Raw genomic sequence first — 22075 nt, forward strand, 5'->3', positions numbered from 1 at the left:
ATATCATTATTATGCTAACATGTTCACAATGACAATGCCAACATGCTGATGCTAGAAACGTACAATTTCTTACCATGTTCACCATTAGTTTGGCATATCAGTATTCTAACATTTGCTTATCAGTTCGAAACACAAACTACAGCTGAGGCCGTTGGGAATGTTATTAATTAAGCAGGTGATGGTCCACAAACCAAATGGTGGCGCCAGAGTTAAAGTCTGGTGATCACCAAGGTCAGTAGGATTCATCCTCTGGGGACCATCAATTCCTCTACAAAATTTTATCTGAAAGTACTAATTAAACAAAATGGCCATTTTCATGATCATTTCTAGACATATTATATTACTGGATTATGATTTTTGGTGTAGCTTTTAAAGGTGGAGATATTTGTAATTAGGCCTCCTTAATATAGCGTAAAGTGGGGGAGCCACATTTATGACAATATATCATTATTTATTAGCTGATTTATATTTTTCTGCAAGTCTGCAAAGCAACAAGTCTAACACAGTAGCTTTAATATAATGGAGTAAAAAGTAAATTTGCCTCCAAATGTATAGGAATATATTAAATAGGCTATAAAGCTGTATAAAATGGAAAATTTTAAGCAAAGTGTGCTACAACTTCTTCAAATCTGCACTAGCACTTGTGTTACTTTTATACTCTTTCTGTCTAAAAGTGATCCAGAGGTGGTTTACAGTATCATGACTTTCAAGCGCCATCTCGTGGATCCAGTGGAAATTACACTGTGTGCTTTTTCAGTGATTAAATATGAAAAGGCAAAAAATACAAATAAAAAAAAGAAAAAAGAAAATAAAAAAAGGAAAGAAAGAAAAGGGAAAGATTTTTTTCCTTTGAAGGTAAGAAACATGAAGACAATGTATTTTCCATAGTCTTACAACGGAGTCAGGCAGGATAGTTATTCTTGTAATAAGCATTATTATAATAAATATCTAATGAAGTAGTAGTTTAGTTTTGAATTTTCATTTCCAATAAGATTGATATTTGCGTAGAACAGCTGCAGAGCAAGAAACTTGTTTTGGCTTTGACGTCAGGTAGGTGAAACACACCCCTCCATCCTGGTGGGGAGCAGAAGTGCGTCTGCTGAGGTGCGCACTGAGCGCGCAGCTCGGCCCGCCCGGACACTGCAGTGTAGGTTACCGTGCCATCGCTGCGGCTGCTCGCTCCCGACACCACGTCCGGCTGCAGACTTCCCGGGCCCGGGAAGAACAGGGGGGCAAGGAAGCACTGAGAGCCATGGCAGAGTCCAACCCGCTGCGGGGGTTCCCCCGTCTGCGCCGGGCCGCGGTAAGCTCCGCCGGGAGGAGGGGAGGTGGGAGGCTGCAAACGGGGCGGCGAGGATACTGCAGCAGAGAGGAGCAGAGGGAGAGAGAGAGACGAGCTTTGCCTAAGACAGTTCAGTACTGCGACACAGAGGTTGGGATGTGCTCTCAGTACAGTGCAAACTGCAGGAGATACTTAAAATGCATGTCGGGGAAGAGACAGATTCCGATGGCTGTTCAATGTTCAGAGTCTGTGCAGGGGACCAGGACAGGCCAATGACAAACGTGGTGTGTGTGTGTGTGTGTGTGTGTGTGTGCGCACGCGCGCGCGCGTATGGGAGTGTGTGTGTGTAAGTGTGTGTGTGTGTGTGTGTGTTTGGGATGCAACTGCAGGTCCAGAACAGCAAGAGTCTGGATCAGCTTCGGCTCTGCAGTCTGCAACTATGGAGTGTGTTCAAGTTACAGTATTCAGCTTTATATAACAGATATGTGTGAAATACTTGGTTCCCATACATCTAAATGCAGCTGTGGAATGCAGATGTTCTGACAAGTCTCCAATCTCCCAGTATCATCTGTCATGGCTGCTGTAGGAGTACATATCCAGGTTTATGTTGACACTTGCATGACTAATTATTTTTTGTACAAAAGGCTGCAGGAAGGTAGGTGTATGGGAGAGAAAGCTGTGTGCAGTTTCTGGTTTAAATGTCTAGTTGTGATGATTACAGCACACCTGAACTAAGAAAGCTGTTTGCCACTGTCAGAGAGAACGCCCATCTGTGCTAAAATACCTGTAGCCTTGTTGGTGTGAGTGGGAGAAAAAAAGTCGCTGTTCTGAGCCTATTGTTTGTTTCTGCATGACGCTGTATGAATTATAGGTGAGAATAATGTGAAAGCTGTATACCAAAAGCAACCAGGCAGACACAGAGGCTTATATGACGTTTTAAAGGAAGTAAAAAGGACACACTAATGGGTTTTAATGCTTATACCACTGTGCTTAATACAGGTTTTTAAGCAAACACAGCAGTGTATTTTAGCGATTATTTTCTGTATTTCTGTAGTTGAGAAATGATATACTGCAGGGAAAAATCACAAAGACACAAACAAACAGAAAAAAACTCCAAAAATGAGAAATACTGAAACCATAAGGTAGCAGAAGCCACACAGAAAATGTATCAGTAATGGACTCAAGCTGAAAAAGCCTATAGTGTTAACAGAAATAATAACAGCAGCTCTATGCTTGCAGAGCAAAGGTAAAGTGAGGGCATGCTGATCATGAAGATGAGTGAAGAAGCAGCAGCGGCATTTCGAGGAGCTGACTGTCAGAGCTGCTGAAGTGCTTTGGAGACAGATCGACCTCCCAGATTGACACAGAGAGATGCTGATGCTGTGTTGAGCTCTGCGAGACCGCACGACTGACAACATTCAGCTGTCAACACTTCTGACCGATGTCCGACTCTCATGCTGTGCTCCTCTGCCTTAATCTGGGGGATGCTGTGGAAGATAAATTTGGACAGAAACCATTTACACTGCATAAATTCAATGTATATCATGATCACAGTCTTCAGTAAACCCTCAGTAGTCAGAGCCGTTGGGTCTAACATTGATTTACATTTGTGACCTTATGCAAAGTAATGACTATTAACTCTCCTGTCATCCTTTGTCCCCTGCTCCTAGTCCACAATTTAGTTGTGTCGAGTAATATTAGGAAGCTCAGTTAACTAAAACATGATATTCGTCCTTCTCTTTCAGACCTCATTTCCAGGAAATCTGCATTTGGTCTTGGTACTCCGCCCCACTGGCTTGTTAAGCTCTGCCCCAAGTCCGTCTTCAAGTACCGACCTGGGCTTCCGCTTTAGCCAAGATGACTTCCTGTTAAAGATGCCGGTGAGAGGAGGTCTAAAACTCAACATTTAGAGATGGATGGGTGACAATGTTTTTTCCACTGTAATACATATATAAATGTGTTACACTGTCTCTGCACCACACATAATCTTCCTGTCTAATTTTGTAAACAGTATGCGTTCTTCTTAGATGCCTTGTGGCTCTGTGATTTTAGGTGGTGATGCTGCGTTCAGTTGGTGATCTGTTGCGCTACATCGATGAAAACCACCTGACATCAGACTTCACTGCAAAAGTGGAGTACTGCCAAAGTGACTGGATCGTCCTCCGCACGGTACGCACTTCTGATGCTATTCACTAGAGCATGACATGTTGAACATGAAGACGGTCCAGTGTGTAGGATTTACGGGGCTGTACTGCCAAAAATTTAATACAATAAATATGTTTTTTTTTTTGGTGTATAATAACCTAAAAAACCTGGTCCTTTTCTATGCCACGTTGCATAGAATGGAAAAATGGGAGAAGTTTTTGGCTGGTTGCAATCTGCAGTCCTCACCACCAGATAACATTAAATCCTCAAAAATCTTGCACACTTCGTCTTCAAAGCTATAGGATGAGGCTCTGTTTGCACCAGCTGGATACTTCCTAAAACTCCTTGTTACTGACAATAAAACATCCCAAGAAATGAGACCTTCCTACAGGCATTATTTTACTTATTGTGTTTAAAAACTTGGCTAATTAACTCTTAATTTAAAACACCACCTGAATTAGAAATGTTCGGTAATGGTGCATGTGTATTTTTTATGTCTGGTAATGAGGGATTGTGTCTGCAGGCCATTGAGACTTTTGCGGTGACAGTGAAGGAGATCGCCCAGCTGCTGCAGGGCTTCGGATCAGAGCTATCTGAGACCGAACTTCCGGACGAAGCCAGCGCCATTGAGTTCCTGCTGCACTCACACACACACCGATACCGACAGATGAAGGTTGACGCTGGCTCCTTTCCTTCCTCACTCTATCTCTGTGTCTGGCAGTGTTTGTATTTGACTTTGCTTTCTGTTTTTTTTCTGGTTTCGTGTGATGGTTTCATTTGTCTTTTCTTGTTGTTTGTCATGTTTTTAAGGACGATATCCGGAGCGTGCTGAAAGAAGGACGACTGCTGCTGTCCAACCTAGAGACAGTCAAGGCCTCGAAGAGAGATGTAGAGGAGGAGAGGGACCTAAAATCAGACATGGACACTGTTCAGAGGTACAGTATCAGTAGATAAGTGAAGCACAGCATAAGAATTTAAACATCTAGCAGCATAATAGCTGTAGTTTTGAAAAAAAGGATGGACGGATGAGAGGATTTAGAAGACATATTCTCAGTTTGACACAAACATATTATCAAACCTCTATTTCACCATGCAGCTTGTGTGAATGTCCTTGTGTGTGTGTGTGTGTTTTCAGGCTCCTGGCTCAGCTCAGAGACATGGAGGAGGCGTTTGATGGCTTCTTTGAGAAACACCACCTCAAGCTGCAGCAGTACCTCCAGCTGCTGCACTATGAAATAAGCTTCCAGCAGGTGTGATGATTGGTGTGTTATATTAGCCTCGACTCTATGTTGCACTGCTGTGTTGATAACCCGTGTGTGTTTGTGTGTGTGTGCAGATGGAGGAGGTGCTGCAGAGGATCACTGAGCAGGAGATGGTCATTAGCCCTGTGGGGACCACAGTGGTTCAAACAGAGCAGCTATTGAACGACCTGGAGTCGCTGGATACACACGCTCAGGTCACAGAGTCAAACAACACTTAGAGTTTGAGATGAAGTGTGAAGGAAGTGATTTTGTCTCTCCTTTGTGTTTCTTAGCAGGGATTTGTTTTTATGCGTCCGCAGTGGCAATGCTTGTGGCTGGAGGCATTATGTTTTAGGGTTGTTTATCCATCAATCCTGTTCTTGTGTTTACATTATCTCAAGAAGGCCTAAAAGGATTTTCTTCAAATTAGGCACAAACATCCACTTGGACTCAGGATGAGGTGTTATTTGGTGGCTAAAGGTCAAGGTCACTATGACCTTGCATCTGTCTTGTTCTCATAAATGCAATATCTAAAGACGACCATGAGGGAATTTTCTCAAAATTTGTACAAATCTCTACTTGGACTCAAGAATTAACTGATTAGATTTTTGTGGTTAAAGGTCAAGGTCACTTTGACCTCACAAAACATGTTTACACACTAATTATGACAAAATGTTCCACATGCATGATCCTTATTCCACCTTGTGCCACTGCTAGTAACTCTGGACAGCTCCCCCAGAGATTTCATGTTGTATGTAGCTCCTTCCTTATAAAGTTTCGGGGCACACAGTGTTTGAAAATCAGTTTTGTGTGTGTTTGTGGATCAGGAGGAAATGGCTCGAGCCCAGGTGGTGATCCTACATGGCCACCAGTTAGCAGCCAACCACCATTACGCCCTGGCTCTCATTGTTCAACGCTGCAATGAGCTGCGGCATTACTGTGATGTCATCACCAATGCCATACGCACAAAGCGTGCATCGCTCAATCGAGCACGAGACCTACTGCTCCGCCTTGAAGAGGTAAAAGTGCTGACACAAGACATACACTGATAGTGAATGCATAGAAACCCAGAATTATTGCTGTGGGAATAAAACATTAAAAGAGAACTTGTTTATATTTGTGTTTTACTGTCCTTTTTTGTCTGTGCATGCTCTTCTCTCTCTATTTTCCCTGCATGTTTCGGCACAAACCACAAGTAATGTAAGCTGCAAGCTGCATGTTTGTATTGATTTCAAAATGTAGAAAGAACATTTATTCTCACAAATGCAGGCATGCAATGCCATCAAATCTGTATTCTTCTGTACAATGTACCCTAAAACACAGTTTTTCTTTGTGTATCTGTGTGTGTGTGTCTTTGTGTGTAGGCACTGAGGTGGTGCGACGAAGGCGCCTATCTTTTGGCGAGTCAGATGGTGGACAAGTTCCAAACAAGAGAGGGAGCTCATGAGGCGCTGCAGTACCTGAGCTGCCACCAGGAGAGGGCGCCGACCGCACTGAAGAACAGCCAGGACATTCTGAGCCTGGAGTTTGAAGCCATACTCACTCCACAGCTGCAGGTGACCCACCGTTACTGAACACAAGCACATAGAGATGATCCACAGTTACCTCATTTTACTCTTTCTTTCCTTTTTAGTCCCAGATTTCCATGGTAACAGAGAAGCTGAATTCGGTGCAGTCCATGATCAGAAACAGAGAGCAGTGTCTGAGGAAGTTAGCGGATGTGCAGGTCAGACCAATTCAGCTGGTGGCCCCCAGGCCTGAACCTGACCAGACTGCGCAGCGCTGCAAGTCACCCCTCTTTTCCCCCAAACATGGTAAAACCTGTCCAGCTGCTTCTTATCTCATCTAATACTTTCCTGCACTTATTTCTGTCCCCTGTCTGAATGTTATTCATCTTAACTCCACTCTTCACAACTTTTTACTTCTCCTCTCGTCTGTACTCCCCTCTTGTGACATTTTTACATTCAGCATTATATTTTCTCCCCCTCTGCTCCATCAGCATCAGTCGCATCTGTGTGATTCCCTTCACAGGTGTAGACTTCAATGTCCTGAACTCCAAGTTCTCTTTTGACCTGCTACCTGGGAAAAGAGCCGCAAGGAGGAACAACAGCCAACGCAAGGTGTGTGTGTGTATGTAGTGTTAATAGAAACTGATAGCAGCAGAATACTATTGATTAAATTCATGCCAGAGCTTGTCTTACAAATGTGTCCAAGGCTCAAAGCTCAGATCCTTGTTTGATGTGTGTTTTGTCAGATCGAGGTAATGCATGATTTCCAGGGCAACCGCAGCTGTCTGTACGGCTCCACCACTGAAACAGACTCAGAGGCAGAAGACAATCCGGAGCAGGTCACACGGTACACCGTGTTTCACCTGTCACATGATCCTTCACCCTTGATCTGTGACTCTAAACCTGCAGTGTTTGTGTATTAATCTGCGTGTGTGGGTCATCAAAAACAGGTGCTTGGTCACATCCCTTGGCGTCTCATAGTGATGCACAGGGTTCCCTTTTGCATCTCTATGTGACTCAGTGTAACATTTGGTTAGGTTTAGGCAACAGAACTATGTTGTTACATTTAGAGATAAGGTCATCCTTTTGGTAAAATAAGAACATTTATAACAATAATGTAACATTAAATAAATAACATCACGTGAGTGACATCAGTGTGCAGAGACCCTGTGTAAATGTTGTAAAGTTACATTACAACAGTCTATCCATCCCTCCCTCTCACCCTACGCTGACTTTCTCACTCTTAATACCACATCACTTGCTCTCATTCTCAGTTATTAAGTTTACATTGGAGTTTGTTGAAAAGCATCTCATGAAGACGCTAAAGGGAGCCTTTGGGGTCAACATCACATTCAGAGGGGTGTCACAAAGCTTTGGTATTTGATGACCTGGGGATGAGAACATGCTGGTGTGACTCATACAGGAGCCTTTTCAACTTTTTGTACCAGAGTAACTGTTTGCACAGCAGCATTAAGTCTTTTCTTGTGTTTTGCACTCAGTTTTTATTTTATTTTCTCTCATTCTCACTCTTTCCAGCCATATTATGAAGGAACTGATAGCTACGGAGAGGATCTATGTGGACGAGCTGCTTTCTGTCCTTCTGGTTAGTTTATTTTAGATTTTGTTCATGGCATTTTACTTTTGTGGAGTAGTTTACAGTACAGTGTACCAGAGGGTACTGGAAGAATGAAGTATAAATACAGCGATGGCTCTTGCCCGAATTTGATCCCACATTGTTTTATAAAGACATTTTGTTATTTCATATTTCCTGCTTTCTCTATCAACTTCTCCTGCCCTGTTTTTTCTTTTACTGTTTTCGTCTCCTTTATCCTCTCCTCTCCTCTCATCAGGGCTACAGGGCAGAAATGGAGGACCCATCCATGTCTAATCTTCTTCCTTCTGCTCTACGTAGCCAGAAGGACCTTCTGTTTGGCAACATGCCAGAGATTTACCAGTTTCATAGCAGGCAAGACACACACACACAAGCTGTCACTGAGTCCCCCTCCCCCTTTTTCTTTTCAGTCCAATTTCCTTTAATTTTCCTCTCGGATTCTCCATTTAGGATCTTTCTCCAGGATCTGCAGAGCTGCCTTGAGACGCCAGAGAGGGTGGGGGCTTGCTTCCTGAAGCGGGTGAGGAAACATGGCGAGAAGCACGGGAACTTAATGTGAAGTATATGCCTAACAGATGTAAGTGTACATTTGTGTGTGTGTGTGTGTGAGCAGAAAGAGAAGTTCCAGGTGTATGAGCGTTACTGCCAAAACAAGCCTCACTCCGAGTTGCTATGGAGACAGTGCTCTGATTCGCCCTTCTTTCAGGTACTTGAATATTTAACATAATCCACCTATTGTCCCATATTGATGGTTATTTGGATTAATGTAGATAGAAGGCTTAATCTTGATATATTTGTCTTTAAAGCGGGGGTGTTCTTTACTTTCTGAATCAATAATTTTTTCCAGCTACGTGCATTACAGAAACATTTCTCTCTCTTCTCTCTCTCTCTCACTGTCTCTGCAGGAGTGCCAGAAGAAGCTGGACCACAAGCTGGGTCTGGACTCTTACCTCCTGAAACCAGTCCAACGCCTCACAAAGTACCAGCTGCTGCTCAAGGTTCAGTACATCTGAGTCAGTCAGTGATGGAGAGTCATGTAGCAACGCAGCTCATACAGTGACATGCACGTTTTAAAGACGTCGTCTTTAGGTGTCATCATTAAGGCAAATTATTTTGAGATTACCATAATTTCAGAGAATTCTGACTCCTTTTTTCTGCACAACTGTAAAGAATTTTCTGCCTTGATGCAAAAGTTTATCAAGCACTGAGTGACTCTTGAAAAGCAGCCTTTTCATGATAAAAATAAGCAGATGTCACAGACTTAAGACAGAGATATATTTACTTCTAACTACATGTTCATGTGTGCATGATGGCTGCCTTGGGTCCATTCGTTTTTTTTTTGCTAACACCCTAAGAAAGTAATGCTACACATACGCAAGGTGCAATATGCACATGAATGTTAGGGGCAGTGTGAGAAACATTCCCGCCATTGTTACAAAATGCTTTATTTAGGGGCCTTAGCTGTATGTACAATCATGCTTCCTGCTGTGATCTCAGAATTAGCAATATCCTCCTCGAGTGTCAGCATCTTTATTGCTTAAATAATGAAAGTCTGGAAGTTCTGTACAGTCCGAGTTCTCTGGTGTGCCCTCTTTATGAATTCTGTAGTACATTGGCAAGTTTGTGAACAAATGATCTGAACAAATGTGTTCATATTGCAGCTGGTTGTTGTACAAACATCTAGTTAAAAAGCAAGTATATCTCTGGTCTAATGTTACACCTCTGCTGCAAAGTTTATTTTCATGTTTAAGTTTTTGTATATACCTTTAATGTAGGTATTACAGAGATGGCTCATTTTGCATATGGTACAAACCATATCAGCTACAAGAGTCTGCAGTCATGCTAGCCAAATGCTAATCACTGCATTGCCATCTAACTTTGGCAAATTTTACTTGTTTGACCTTAGTTTTTCCTGATGGGGGCACTAGAGGAAAGGTTAAGGGGTCACCAAAGTCTGGGGGACATTAATGTCTGAACATCATGGTAATCCATCCAAAAGTTTATGATGCATCTCCCTTTGGATCAAATATAGTGGAATGAACAGCCGACCTTACCTTCCATAGAGTCATGTGATCAGGTTAGTCTTTGCTATAACAGGATTTGGTTAAAAAAAATATATATATATATATATTGAGATTGATGAATGGATAAAGGGACGATGGCAGAGAGAGCCAAGCAATCAAGAGTTATACCAACAGCAAAGCGTCCACACAGATAAGGACAGATAGGTAACACTTACATGAAGACATCTTGAACAGGCCTGGACACAAATTGCCAACATGGCTGTCCAGAGAAAATTGATTTGTATCTGCAGGCACTGATGCAGTTTAAATTTCCTAAACTGAAAAAACACTGATCTGTCAGCTCGTGTCTCTGTCTTTGTTCAGGAGCTGTTGAAACACTGTGCGGAGGAGCAATACCGCTGTGAACTCCAGGAGGCTCTGGACTCCATGCTGGAGCTGCTCAAGTCTGTCAACGACTCCATGCATCAGATCGCCATCACTGGATATCAGGTAGCAACCAGTCAAATCAATGGATACGATAGAGTGGACGATAATGCCAGTGATTTGTTATGTATGTTTTAATATAAATGTTTTAATCATTTGTTTAGTTTCCGTCAATATTTTTCCCAATGAGTTTAGTTTTTTACTACCAGAGGCATAAATTAAATTAACAATTAAATGAAACTAAAAGTTTTATGTTCTTGGAAAATTCCACTTAACTGGCTTTATTTAGTATTTATTGGCATTGACCTGATGGGCTATTCATAAAAATAGCATTCAATTTTTTTTTTTTGTTTAGTCTTTTCATAAAATTAAAAATACATAAGAAAATAACGTTTCTAGTATTTGCCACAATATCTGTACTGTCAGCAAAAGTAAAAATATTACTGTATCACTTAATTTAAAAAAGAAAAGTACAAAAACTGTAGTGCAGAGTCCAGAGCAAATGTTTTCCATGGGGACAAGTAAAGTTTAATCTATGTAATGTATGTGAATATGTAATGTATGTGTAATCTATGTATGTGATTTATACAAGTTTGTACCACTTTTATATATAAATGGGTCAAAATTCACAAAGTGCATTAGAAAAATAAAAATAAAAAAACTCATTTGATTGCATATCTGTGTAATCCCTAATCCTCATAGACTAAAGTATAGTATGGAAACTACTTTGGGTTTTTCAGCTATTACTAAAAATTAATGTATCAATCACTTGCTGGTGCTATTTTTCTACGTTCATATCTTTTCTGTCTGCCTGTCTGTCTGTCCTTCCCAGGGTGACCTCAGCCAGCTGGGTCGGGTGGTGATGCAGGGAAGCTTCAGCGTGTGGATCAGCCATAAGAGGGCAGCAGTGCGCATGAAGGAGCTGGCCAGGTTCAAACCCATGCAGAGACATCTCTTCCTCTACGACCTCGCCCTGCTCTTCTGCAAGCGCAGAGACGACGACACTCATGACAGGACGCCCTTCTACAGCTTCAAATCCTGCCTCAGAGTAACAATATATAACACACTCATGTTATCTGCTACACACACCTACATCCAATCCAACTCAACAGAGCTATAACGAATCATTCCTCAATGTTTTTGTTGTACTTCACATTTTTTTGGCTCTAATGAAAATACTGTAGCAGCATGGAGTCAGTGAGGATGTTGTGAAGTTGACTTTTCCCTATTTCTGTAGATGAGTGCAGTGGGAATCACAGAAAACGTGAAAGGAGATGTGAAGAAATTTGAGATCTGGTACAGTGGCAGAGAAGTGGTGTACATAGTTCAGGTATTTCATGTTTTTCTTTCCATTTTTTCTCAAGGTCTGTATCTTCAGCTCATTCACACAACCTTTCTCATGTAATGGTCCCTCTCTCTTTGTGTGTGTGTGTGTGTGTGTGTGTGTGTGTGTGTGTGTGTAGGCTCCCACACTGGAGGTCAAAGTTGCCTGGCTGACAGAGATTCGAAAAATTCTCACCAACCAGCAGAAGATGCGTAAAGGTTTCTATTACTGCCATAATTCATTTGCTGCCTCCATATTAAATTTAAGTGTCCTTAATTCTGCCTTTTAAAGTTAGTTTTCTCCTGATAGATGTAATATATAAAAAAATGTCTGAACATCTTTCACAATGTGAAATTAAAAAAAAAAAAAGTGATATTTTGTGCAGCCCTAATTTACATGTTGAAATGTCTGATTTTATTTTGTTTAACTTAGACTCAGCTCTGATTCGTTCATGCCAAGAGGAAATATAGAACTGTCGATATAATATGTAACAGCTTATGTTCTTTAATGTTCGAGCTTTCGATGAGTACAGCTATATTTTGCTTAGTACCAAAAGCCCATTTCCAACATAAATATCAGATGTTAAAGTTCTCATGAAGATCTTGGGACAGAGTCTCGTTTTTTGTTCTGATGATTCAATCTTTCTGAATGTAATATGTCTTTTTCTTCTGTCCCTTCTCCTTTTCTCAGATGAGGCTCCATCTCTTTCACTCCCAGACAACCCCCTCTCTGACAGGTGATTCTCTCTGCATGACCTCTCTGCCGTCCTCTGTGTCAGTTTAAGACCTCCAGATGTGTGGTGGTGGGAATGGGTCAACTCACTTTTAATCCAGTCTCAATTCAGAAATTGATTTAAAATTTTGTCACTTTCCTTCATTATTAGTGATAATAATGGAAATTCAATTTCTGAAATAACCTCTCAGTTTCACCCATGTGCCACCCTTTTTTATTTTTTAAGCATCGTGGTTTTCTGTAAGCAGTATGTTGGAAGTTATTGGATGAGTTTGTGTGTATGCAGTGTGTGTACATGTGATGTATTTGCATTTTGTCATTACCCTTGAGAACTGGTTTTCATGACTACATTGCCAAGTTGTACAGATGGCTCCAACGGTGTCCATAATGCTGAAATGCCACGCTGTAAAATTTCAGCACCGTGGAAACAGCGACACAGTAAAACTATAGCAAATGTGTACGTTACATATTTTTTCTACTAAGTTAAGTAAGTTAAGAAAGTCAGTGAAAACTTTATGGACACTAGTAGCGGTTTTCCAGAGATCTTACAGTTGTTGCTCTGATGTTTGTCAGTCACTGGTTCTCTGGGATAGTGTCAAAAACTGAACTCTACAGTGTGTTGGTACAGATGTGTGCGTCTGTGCAGTTTTTTTTAGGAGACACATGTTCTGTTTACTGATAGCATGCTAGCATGTTATAAATTTGATCAGTGTTTGGGTCGTCTGAGCTTCACAATACTCAACTCATACAAGAAAATGATTAACATTACAAAACATTTTTGGGGGGTCAATTATTTCATGACTTTAGCTTAATAAGGCTGGCAATATTCTTTGTTTTACTTTGTCAGCTAATTTCACAATTAGGTCAAAACCAACAATAAAGAAGTACTGCTAATAAGTGTTGTTCATATATCCAAAACATGATGAAGCTGTTTCATCTGTCAGTTTGTCACTGGCCTCCTATTTCAGACAGTAACACGTTTCCTGCGTGTTACAGTTTGTAAAATCCCTTTCGCTTTGCAAAACTGGCCTCGCATATTCAGATATATTTCCATACGTTGTTTTAGTGCTTTACTTAAAACAACAACTACAAATTACACAATAACACTTTTTTTTTCTTAATGTTTTATGTATACTACCTAAAGCCACACTGTGGATTGTTTGCAAATTCTGTGGTAGTCCTGGTACGTGTGCAGAATACCGTGTACTCAAAATAATATTGCCATATATTTCAGCGATCTCTGATATGATTAATATTTGTTACAAAATCAGACGTTGAAATATATGTGACCGTGAACTTTATGGAATGCTGTATTGATTTACAGAATGTGAATGAGCTCGTTTTGTGACACCGTGAATGTTGTTGTTGTTGTTTCGTTTTTTGTTTGTTGTGGTTGTGTCTTGTTCCCATGGCGATGCGGTTTAGTGCATCAGAGATGTGTGTGTCGTGGGGCGGAGCGTCGGTGGGAGGCTGCTCAGCGTGTCTCCCTGTTCCTCACAGCTCCTTGACAACAAGCCACTCGCACCGTCTCAGAGGGGAGGAGTCATTACACACTAGCCCCGCCCACTCAGACCCTGTGGTTAACTCACCTCGACGCAGTGAGTCGCTTAAAATACACAACAGTCACTTGGTATTTTTGCCTTTAGAACTATTATTTGCCTTTACAACTTTCATTTTCTGCATTTTCTTTTTAATATACTTTATGAGAAATGACTGCAAACATTCTACTGTTGCTTGTCTAAACACCTGGTCTTTCATTGGGCAGATTTTAAAGGTCCAGTGTGTAGGGGATATATTGGCAGAAATTGAATATGATATAATAAGTGTGTTTTCTGTAGTTTAAAATCACCTGAGAATAAGAGCTGTTTTGTTTTCGTTGCCTGAGAATGGTCAGTTTATATCTACATAGGGAGTGGGTTCGCATCTACAGAGATCGTGATGTTGCACCACCATGTTCTACAGTAGCCCAGAACAGACAAACCGGATACTGGCTTTAGACATAGCCACCTGCTTTTTTTTTCATTTTTTTGCGTCAGCCACCATAGTTTGCAGCCCCTTCACAATGAGCCAAACAGTGTTAGAAAAACACACATTTTTTATGTGAAAACACTTTATTTTGTGTTTTTAGTGGTTTAAATTGCCTGGTCAGTTTGTTTTGGAGAGGAAGAGACCTCTATGGCTCCTGGTAAGAACCTTCTGAACAACGAACACTAAAAGAATCCTAATCATGCGTTCATGCTTGGTACACGAGAGAAGTTTCAGCTGGTTGCAATCAGCAATCCTCAACACTAAATGCCACTAATGCTGCGTTAGAAGGGAACCCTATTTGAATGACTGTAAATCCTACACACTGCTCCTTTAAGTTTTTGGTTAGCAAGCTTCTCTATATTGATAAAACTCTATTCTTCATTTTGGTTCGCATAAATCTGCGTGGATTTGTCATGTGGTGTGCAGCAGGTGGACCCAAAGGCAGGACCCTACAGACAATAGGAACTTGAATAAATTATTTTTTATTTAAAGTTGGAACTGGGAAAAATGTCACTGGCTTCAATTTATTTTTAAACACATCAACTTGAATTCTCCTTATTGTATAAAACTTTTATTTTTGTTCCTTATACGTAAAATTATTCACAAAGAAGAAGCTCAGGCCAGATCCTCTTTATAGTGCCTTTTGAGACTGAAGACCTTTTTTTTTTTTTTTTTTTTTTACTTTTTTCGAGCTCCTTCTGACTGGCATAAGTAACCTTTAAATATACATTCTCTGTCGTCATTTAACTCATTTAAAGTGGTTTGTCTCTTCAGCATAAAACTGATATTTTATTGAACCAATATTTTAAGTAATGCCATCAATGTTTCTCTATTTAGAGATTGCTCAACATACTTTTGATTGTGTTTAATTTAAGGTCGCACTCCAGGTTTTTCTTTCCTTTTTCTTTTGGTTAGTTTGTTGTTTGTAGGGTTGTTGATTGTCTTTTTCATTGTCATGTCTTTTGTTCTGTCTTTTGTTCTGTTTTCTATTTGTTTTATGAATGTATGCTTTGAGACCTGAGGTATCTCGATGAGGTATCTCGATGGCTTTATCCTAACATAGTGAAATATCTATGACAGACAAAAGGAAAACCTGAAGATCACATAACAAAGCCCAGGAGCAAACAAAGACTGACCTGAAATCCAGGACTTAAATGCACACTGGTCTGACGAGGGGATGAAGTGCAGGTGGAGACAATAGCAGAGAAGCTCAGGTGAGGGCAGTAAGGTGATTAGGAGAGCAGGCAGGGAGCTGTGTGGCTGGGAGAAACTGAGGAGCAGGGAAGGACTAACGTTGCTGATGCAGGGCAGGTGTGTAGATGAGTAAGTCAGGGGAAAGTTGCTCAGGAACACAGGAGGGGAAAACACAGTAAACAGAGTAAAAAAACACAATCTTCTTGATAAAAAACATGACTGGGGTGTAAAACAGAGTTTGCACAGTCATGAATAACCTGGATGAGTCACGGAAATGTTGGTAAAAATGTGAATTAACCCTGCAAAACAAAGATAAACTAACTAGTACATACAATTAAAATGATTCTATTTATTATTATTTTTAATATTTGGCAAGATTGAGGAGGAGCATACTGCCTCGAAACGACAATTGTTCTGCAGAATGAAATCTTTAATGGCAGATTTCTCTCTTTACATTTGTTCATCATGGATCCAGCACCCACTAAGCAATGTGCGTGTCCTATTTTGAATTTCTCTTAAAAATACAATTCTGCAATGACATTGTACATGTATCATATACTATGGCTCCTGTAGGGTCACACAGCGTGTCCCAGTCTCTTTTAAATAGCCTTGATTATGGACAGAACTCAGTCCAGTCTTCCCAAAAATCCTTAAGGCATCAGAACACAGAGCAGACTTTGATACGACACACTAAACAGAGATTTGTTTTTAACTGTGCAACCAAGCTCTGCTTAATTTCAAATATTAATTAATTCGTAAGAAACCTAGCTTTGCTAAACTCTGACCAGAACCCAGCTTAAATTTATTCTTGTTTTTGCAACCCAATGAAAAAGATCTAGTAGTTTTCATAATGACCCTGTATTAACTGAAAAGTATCTTTGTCATTTTTGACAGTGATTATGCAAAGATTGTGTAATATTAGGGATTTAAAAAGTATAGCGCTACCTTTTTTAGTCGTCTCAGCTGTCTTGTCACCTGCAGCTTGGCCTGTCCCTGCTCACTCAGTGGCGATCTGTGAGGGCCTGGAGGACTGGGGTGCAGCTACAGACCTCTCCAACTTATCTGACTCAGACGAGGAGGATCAGCCCGCACCCCTGGTGAGATTTTGTTAATGTCATGGCACAGGTAGTGATGGAAAAATTATTTGTTTTTTGAACACTAAGCCTTGCAGCTACTAACAGCCCACAACTAGTGCCATCGATTGCTGAGACCAAGGATACAGGTCCTGCCTGAACCAGGGCGAGCTCGACCTGCTGCCAATGTGCGTCCTGCCTCAACTGGGTGGTGGAGTCCACTTGCAAAGCCAGCCGTATACTGACGATCGACAGCTTGGTGGGCTAATGCAGACAGAATATAACCCTTTGAAACATGAGCAAATTGGCTTGATTTCTTTCAAAAACATGGGAAGAAGGCAATGATCGATTTAAGAAAAAATGACCCAAAATTAGCAAGAAATTATAAAAAGTAAAAGAATGTTACCTTTATATTAGTACCAAAAAAAGAAAAATGACCTGACCTTAAAATTATAATAATTCAATGCAATTATGACAATTTTATATGTATAGTATTTTTCCAAGCTTTTTCGTTTTTGTCCCCAAACATTTTCCCTATTTTTGTTTTTTTAATAATCTTCTAAATCTACTAAATACAAATTGCTCAAGTTGCCCGCTTTTATGAAAGAAATTTAACCAATTTATTTAGTGTTCAAAGGTTTAAATAGCATATTTATGAAAGGCATCTGAAAGCAACACAAGAAAAGTGATGGTCTTGGAAGCATGACGTTGAGCTAAAAGAAAACGAGATCAATGACTGATCAATATGGCGTGCAGTTACTCAGAGATAATTACTTACTGATGTCCAATGATTGAATGATTGAAAGCAGGACACGATTTGACTACAAGTTGTGTTTAAAGGGACAATTTAGCAGCATGCCATTTAAAAAATAACACATTATGTTGGGACCTGAATCACATTGGGATTAATGCGTTAACCCTGACAGCCTTAATTAAAATGAACTGTTTTGCTGTGTTTTAAGTTGTTTTTCTTCTGCTGCAGGTGGCGGGCAGGTACAGGGTCATGGTGGAGAGCAGCATGGCCAGCACTGATGACATCATCTTTAACTGTGGTGATGTCATCCAGCTTCTTCATGAGGAAATGTCAGGAATGTGGTAAAATAATCTTCTTATTTCAAAAATGTTAATGACAGAACAATTTACAGGGTTCCCACAGTCATGGAAAAGCTGGAAAAGTCATGTAATTCACAGTCTTATTTTCCAGGGGTCCTTGAAAAGTAATGGAAATTTTGTCCATGACAATGTGTGGGAACACCAATTCTAAATGATGAAAACAAATCTGGAGATGAAAAAAAGTGAATTAACGTTAGTGGTGTGTTGTGTTTACGTGTGCATTATCAAAGGGTGGTGAGGAATATAAGTCGTGGGGAAGAAGGGCGTGTTCTACCTGAGGACCTGCATAGGATTCTGGGAGAGACGTGCTAGGATCCAATGAGAACAGAGGCTAGAGGACATACACAGGCTCCATCAACTGCCTGACTAAAAGCGGGAATCTGACTCTGCCGAGACGTTCAGCAGATCATCAGATTGAAGCACATCAACAGCACTCGTTACTCTTCAAATCTACTGTGACACTTTCACCTCAGAAGGCTGTAAACTACAGAATGGACCTCAGAAGACTGTATCAATGCAAAGCACATACTGTATATGTGGAACCTCTTTTTCTTTATTTATCTTTCCAGCAGTAGATTATTTTGACTCGGAGACTTTTATTAATACATACAGAATGGACTTTTGTTGGACTTATCGTTTCTATTTTCTTATGAAATATGACAGAAATCATGCATATGTGTACCAACATATCATTACTGTTCATGTGCCAAACAGCTCAGCTATAATTATTGCAGCTTCTTTTTGTATTACACTATCTGATATGGAAAAGAGCTTTACCTTTGTGTCGCTGTTTTCGATTATTTGAAATCCTTTCTTTACTACAGCAGCCAGCTACATCACTAGAGGGTATGCATGTGATGTTGACAAAATTGCCATGGTTACTCTACCTTTTCAAGGCAAAAGCAAAGCATCTGCGTCACATAATAGAAAGAAAAGCTTTGAAAAGAAACGTACCCTTTATGTATGCCAGCAAGCTGAAATTATGTTTGAATAGTTTGAATCTGATGTTTGAAAAACGGCGGGCAAGTGGGGCAAGACAAAAAAGTTGTTACAGAGAACCCCAGTAATGAGTCATAAAACCCAGAAATCTGTTAGCATTTCAGCACCTCTGGTTCCCTCGTCTCAGAGTCAGTGGTTTTTTTGAATGGGTTGTTGGTTAGAAGCCTGAAATAAGGTATTTGGTTAACACAAACTTAGGAGACTTTAGTGCTTGTTCTATGACAGACTTTGAAACTTATGTGTCTGAAAAAAGGCAGTTGCTATCAAGTGGCTAACTGAGACTACAGAACTTTACAGAACTCATAGTGGTGGTGACGCAACCACAGATAAGTTTGTTTTAGCCCTGCAAAATCTTACCTTTGACGATGACATATTGGCTTAAAAACTCCTTAAAAAAGTGGTGTTCACTTGCAAAGATTATCTTGCAGAACGAAACATGTAAGTATCATAAACATTTGTTTGCCGCTGAGCGTATTTTCTGCAATGATCCAAAATCCAATGGAAAAATCCCGTAGGCTTTTTGACAAGGGAACCAGGGTGACGTTAGCATCCGGGTTCACCTAAAGAGAGATTCCTGGGGCACTCTATTAAGGGTCCTTGAAAAGTTATGGAAAAGTTTTGATATTTTGTCCATGAAAATGTGTAGGAAGCCTGATTGATGCAGCTTCAGCGCAATCTGTCAGTCCTCAAGATGAACTACCTGGGTCTGTGGAAAGCACTGCAGTATTTTGCAGGATGTACTACCGCATGACGTCTACATTGGCTGTGATTGTAGCTGGTTGTTGTAGTTCACTGCTTGTCAGATAATGTGGCTTTGATTTAGAAATGTCACGTGTTTCAAAAGTGATTTGATTTTTAGATTTATGTTTTACCTTTGCTGCTGTTGATGGTGATAATGTGTTATTTTTGTCAGTATTTTTCCTCTGGAATTTGCTTATTTTTTAATTGGCGATAATTCTGCAACCCTCCATAAAATGGATCTCGTCCTTTGTTGCAGCTGTTATTACCACTGACATGAGACAGGCGTTATGTTTGTTTGATTGCTGCTCTGCATGGACCAATCACTGCATTTGCCTAATGCTTTATTTCTGCCTGTGCTTCTATTATAGACCAACAGGGGAACTATGCCCAGTGTTAGGTAGTGACTGTAAATACAGTAGTGTAGAATTATAATTCTCAACTGAACTATTACAGTTACATCATGGATTACTACGAGATGTGGATTTTCAATTTGGGGAGCTGAATTAATGAGAAAAACATTCAGAAAAAAACTGCCTGGTTTTTAAACTGCCCAGTCTGGTTTTCTTCACTCTGTTGAGCAGCTCTCAAACCAAGTGTGAAAAGTGGTTATGAAAACACTGCCACTTTACTGCCATATGTACTGAAAAGTTCATCTCTGAAGGGCAGACAGATACACTATAATTACTTTAGTTTCTGGCAGCTTTTCAGGTAACTGTGGATATGTAAATGGAAAAAATCTAAATCTTAGATGTTAAACACAGTGTTGGACAATAGTCATCTAAATGGTGATTCTTTTTTGCACAGTCAGATATTAACCCTCAGCTATCAAGTGACAAAACAGACCTTAGTTTCCTGCAGGATTTGTTGCATCTGTGGACATTTAAATGCAACACTTCTGTTTTTGCTCCCATTTTTCAGTTTTAAGTTCAAGATCTAACACTTTTTATGCACTCAATAGATATATTTATATCAAATTTAGGTCACAAATTTGTTAAAACAAGTGTTAATGGGCACGATATTGCAAATGTTTTATGGTAGTGCAGTTAATTTCAGGAGCAACAGTTCTGGTGGACATATAGTCAGCATGGCAATGACACACATCTGTGGCATTGTGTTAAGAGATTGGACAGCACATTTTGGAGCAGCCTTTTATTGTAACCCTGAAAAGGAACACCTGTGTAGTAACGATGCTGTTCAATCAGCATCTTGATACGTCACACCTGTTAAACCCAGTGGTAACACTAAAGCTAAAATTATCACTGAATAAAGATTTATTTTTACAGTATTTAACACCCACAGTGGAAACATTGTAGTCACTTGATAGTGAGTGCTGGACTGTCTAAATAAGATATGACCAATAAGACTCATTAAAGAGTAACATCTCACCATGTTTAGTTTATCTGAAATCCACCAGAGGCTCTACTGTAACATCCGACGTTGTTAATGGTCAGGCTGTAATGTGTCTTTTCCACTGCACCTTAAACTGTTGTTTGCTGCTGTTGCTTATTTTGCACTTTTTGATATTTTGAATCATTGTGAAAGCTTGTATTATAATGCATAATATATATGATTATTTTCAAAATATAAGCACAGGGTTATTTGATTTGATTCAACCTGACTGATGTGATTTCTTCCCAATATAATATAAAGCTTGTATACTTACTGACAGAGCTTCAAACAGTGAATGCACCGACACACTTGGTATCACTTACTTTGGCTGATAAGCTAATGAGCTGAGCCATCGTTATCAGTATTAATTACACCTGTGCTTTGTGGCTGTGGCAAGTCAAAATGTTTGCTGTGGAAAAAAAGGCCAATTAAATTTTAAGCCCTCGCCCACATTTGTTTAACTAACAATGATAAAAGATTCAACTTGACTTTGTATTTATGAGCTGAGATGCGTCACTTGAGAGGCTTCAGTTTTTATGAAATATTTGAGTTTTTCTAGCTACTGAGACGTTGTTTTGCAAACATAAGTGGGTGATTTATAGTGCAATGCACATAAAACTGGCAACTTATTAGGATGCAGCAGACCAGCAGAGGCCAACAGGCAGCAATCACGGAGGGAGCTTGTCTAAAAAAACGTAATAAAATTTGGATACAAGAATTATCTTGTCAGTGATGGTTATAAGAGAACTGTGTTATGAAAAGTCTGCAGCTCAAAAATCAGTTACACAACACCACAACATCCAACTTCATCCGTCACTACACAACCAACAAAGGTGCATGAATCTCTTTAGCAAACTTATCTGTTTTGCTGTTCAAACTTTAGCTTGAAAGCTAGTATTTGACCAGATTATCAGAATATTTTATGATTTTACCTGTGACTTGCTTGACCCAACAACTTGTCTTGTTTGACTTATCACAGAAACATAACTTCACTTTTGTGATTCTCAGCAAAGTAACTTAGTAACTTACTTGCTTGAGACTTGAAGGTTAACATTGTTGCTGCTGGACATGCAGCTTCTTATTACATTTGTCACATTTTTTCCTGCCCTGCAGGGGCTGCAACAATGTGCATGTACATGTCATCTAAGTATAGCTCCACCCAGCATTAAGTTGAGCAGAGGTCTAATCAGCAAATAAGCGGAAACACCTGTGTGGTGAGCAGGGCTTTTAAGATTCAGGAGCATTAA

General features: G+C 40.1%; 1 protein-coding gene across 3 annotated transcripts; it reads left to right on the forward strand.

Moving 5' to 3' along the window:
• Positions 1-1080: 1080 nt before the first annotated feature.
• mcf2b (MCF.2 cell line derived transforming sequence b) lies at positions 1081-21047 on the forward strand. 3 transcript variants are annotated; one of them, XM_088088106.1, is made up of 26 exons: positions 1081-1303; positions 3028-3162; positions 3335-3451; positions 3951-4100; positions 4238-4362; positions 4563-4677; positions 4764-4883; positions 5496-5687; positions 6033-6224; positions 6302-6482; positions 6637-6788; positions 6923-7023; positions 7713-7779; positions 8027-8142; positions 8239-8308; positions 8402-8494; positions 8694-8786; positions 10176-10301; positions 11068-11283; positions 11473-11565; positions 11699-11777; positions 12250-12295; positions 13717-13889; positions 16495-16610; positions 17569-17681; positions 17930-21047. In XM_088088106.1, exons 1-26 carry the CDS (start codon positions 1253-1255, stop codon positions 18009-18011), a joined length of 3114 nt encoding a protein of 1037 aa, XP_087944232.1. In that variant the 5' UTR covers positions 1081-1252; the 3' UTR covers positions 18012-21047. The 3 variants fall into 3 exon arrangements, with proteins under 3 accessions (XP_087944232.1, XP_087944233.1, XP_042354975.2); XM_088088107.1 differs by having other exon boundaries at positions 13792-13889; XM_042499041.2 differs by having other exon boundaries at positions 6700-6788.
• Positions 21048-22075: the final 1028 nt, after the last annotated feature.

The sequence above is a fragment of the Plectropomus leopardus genome, chromosome 15 (genome assembly GCF_026936395.1).
Source record: "Plectropomus leopardus strain MGB_pleo_1.0 chromosome 15, ASM2693639v1, whole genome shotgun sequence".
Lineage (NCBI taxonomy): Eukaryota > Metazoa > Chordata > Actinopteri > Perciformes > Serranidae > Plectropomus > Plectropomus leopardus.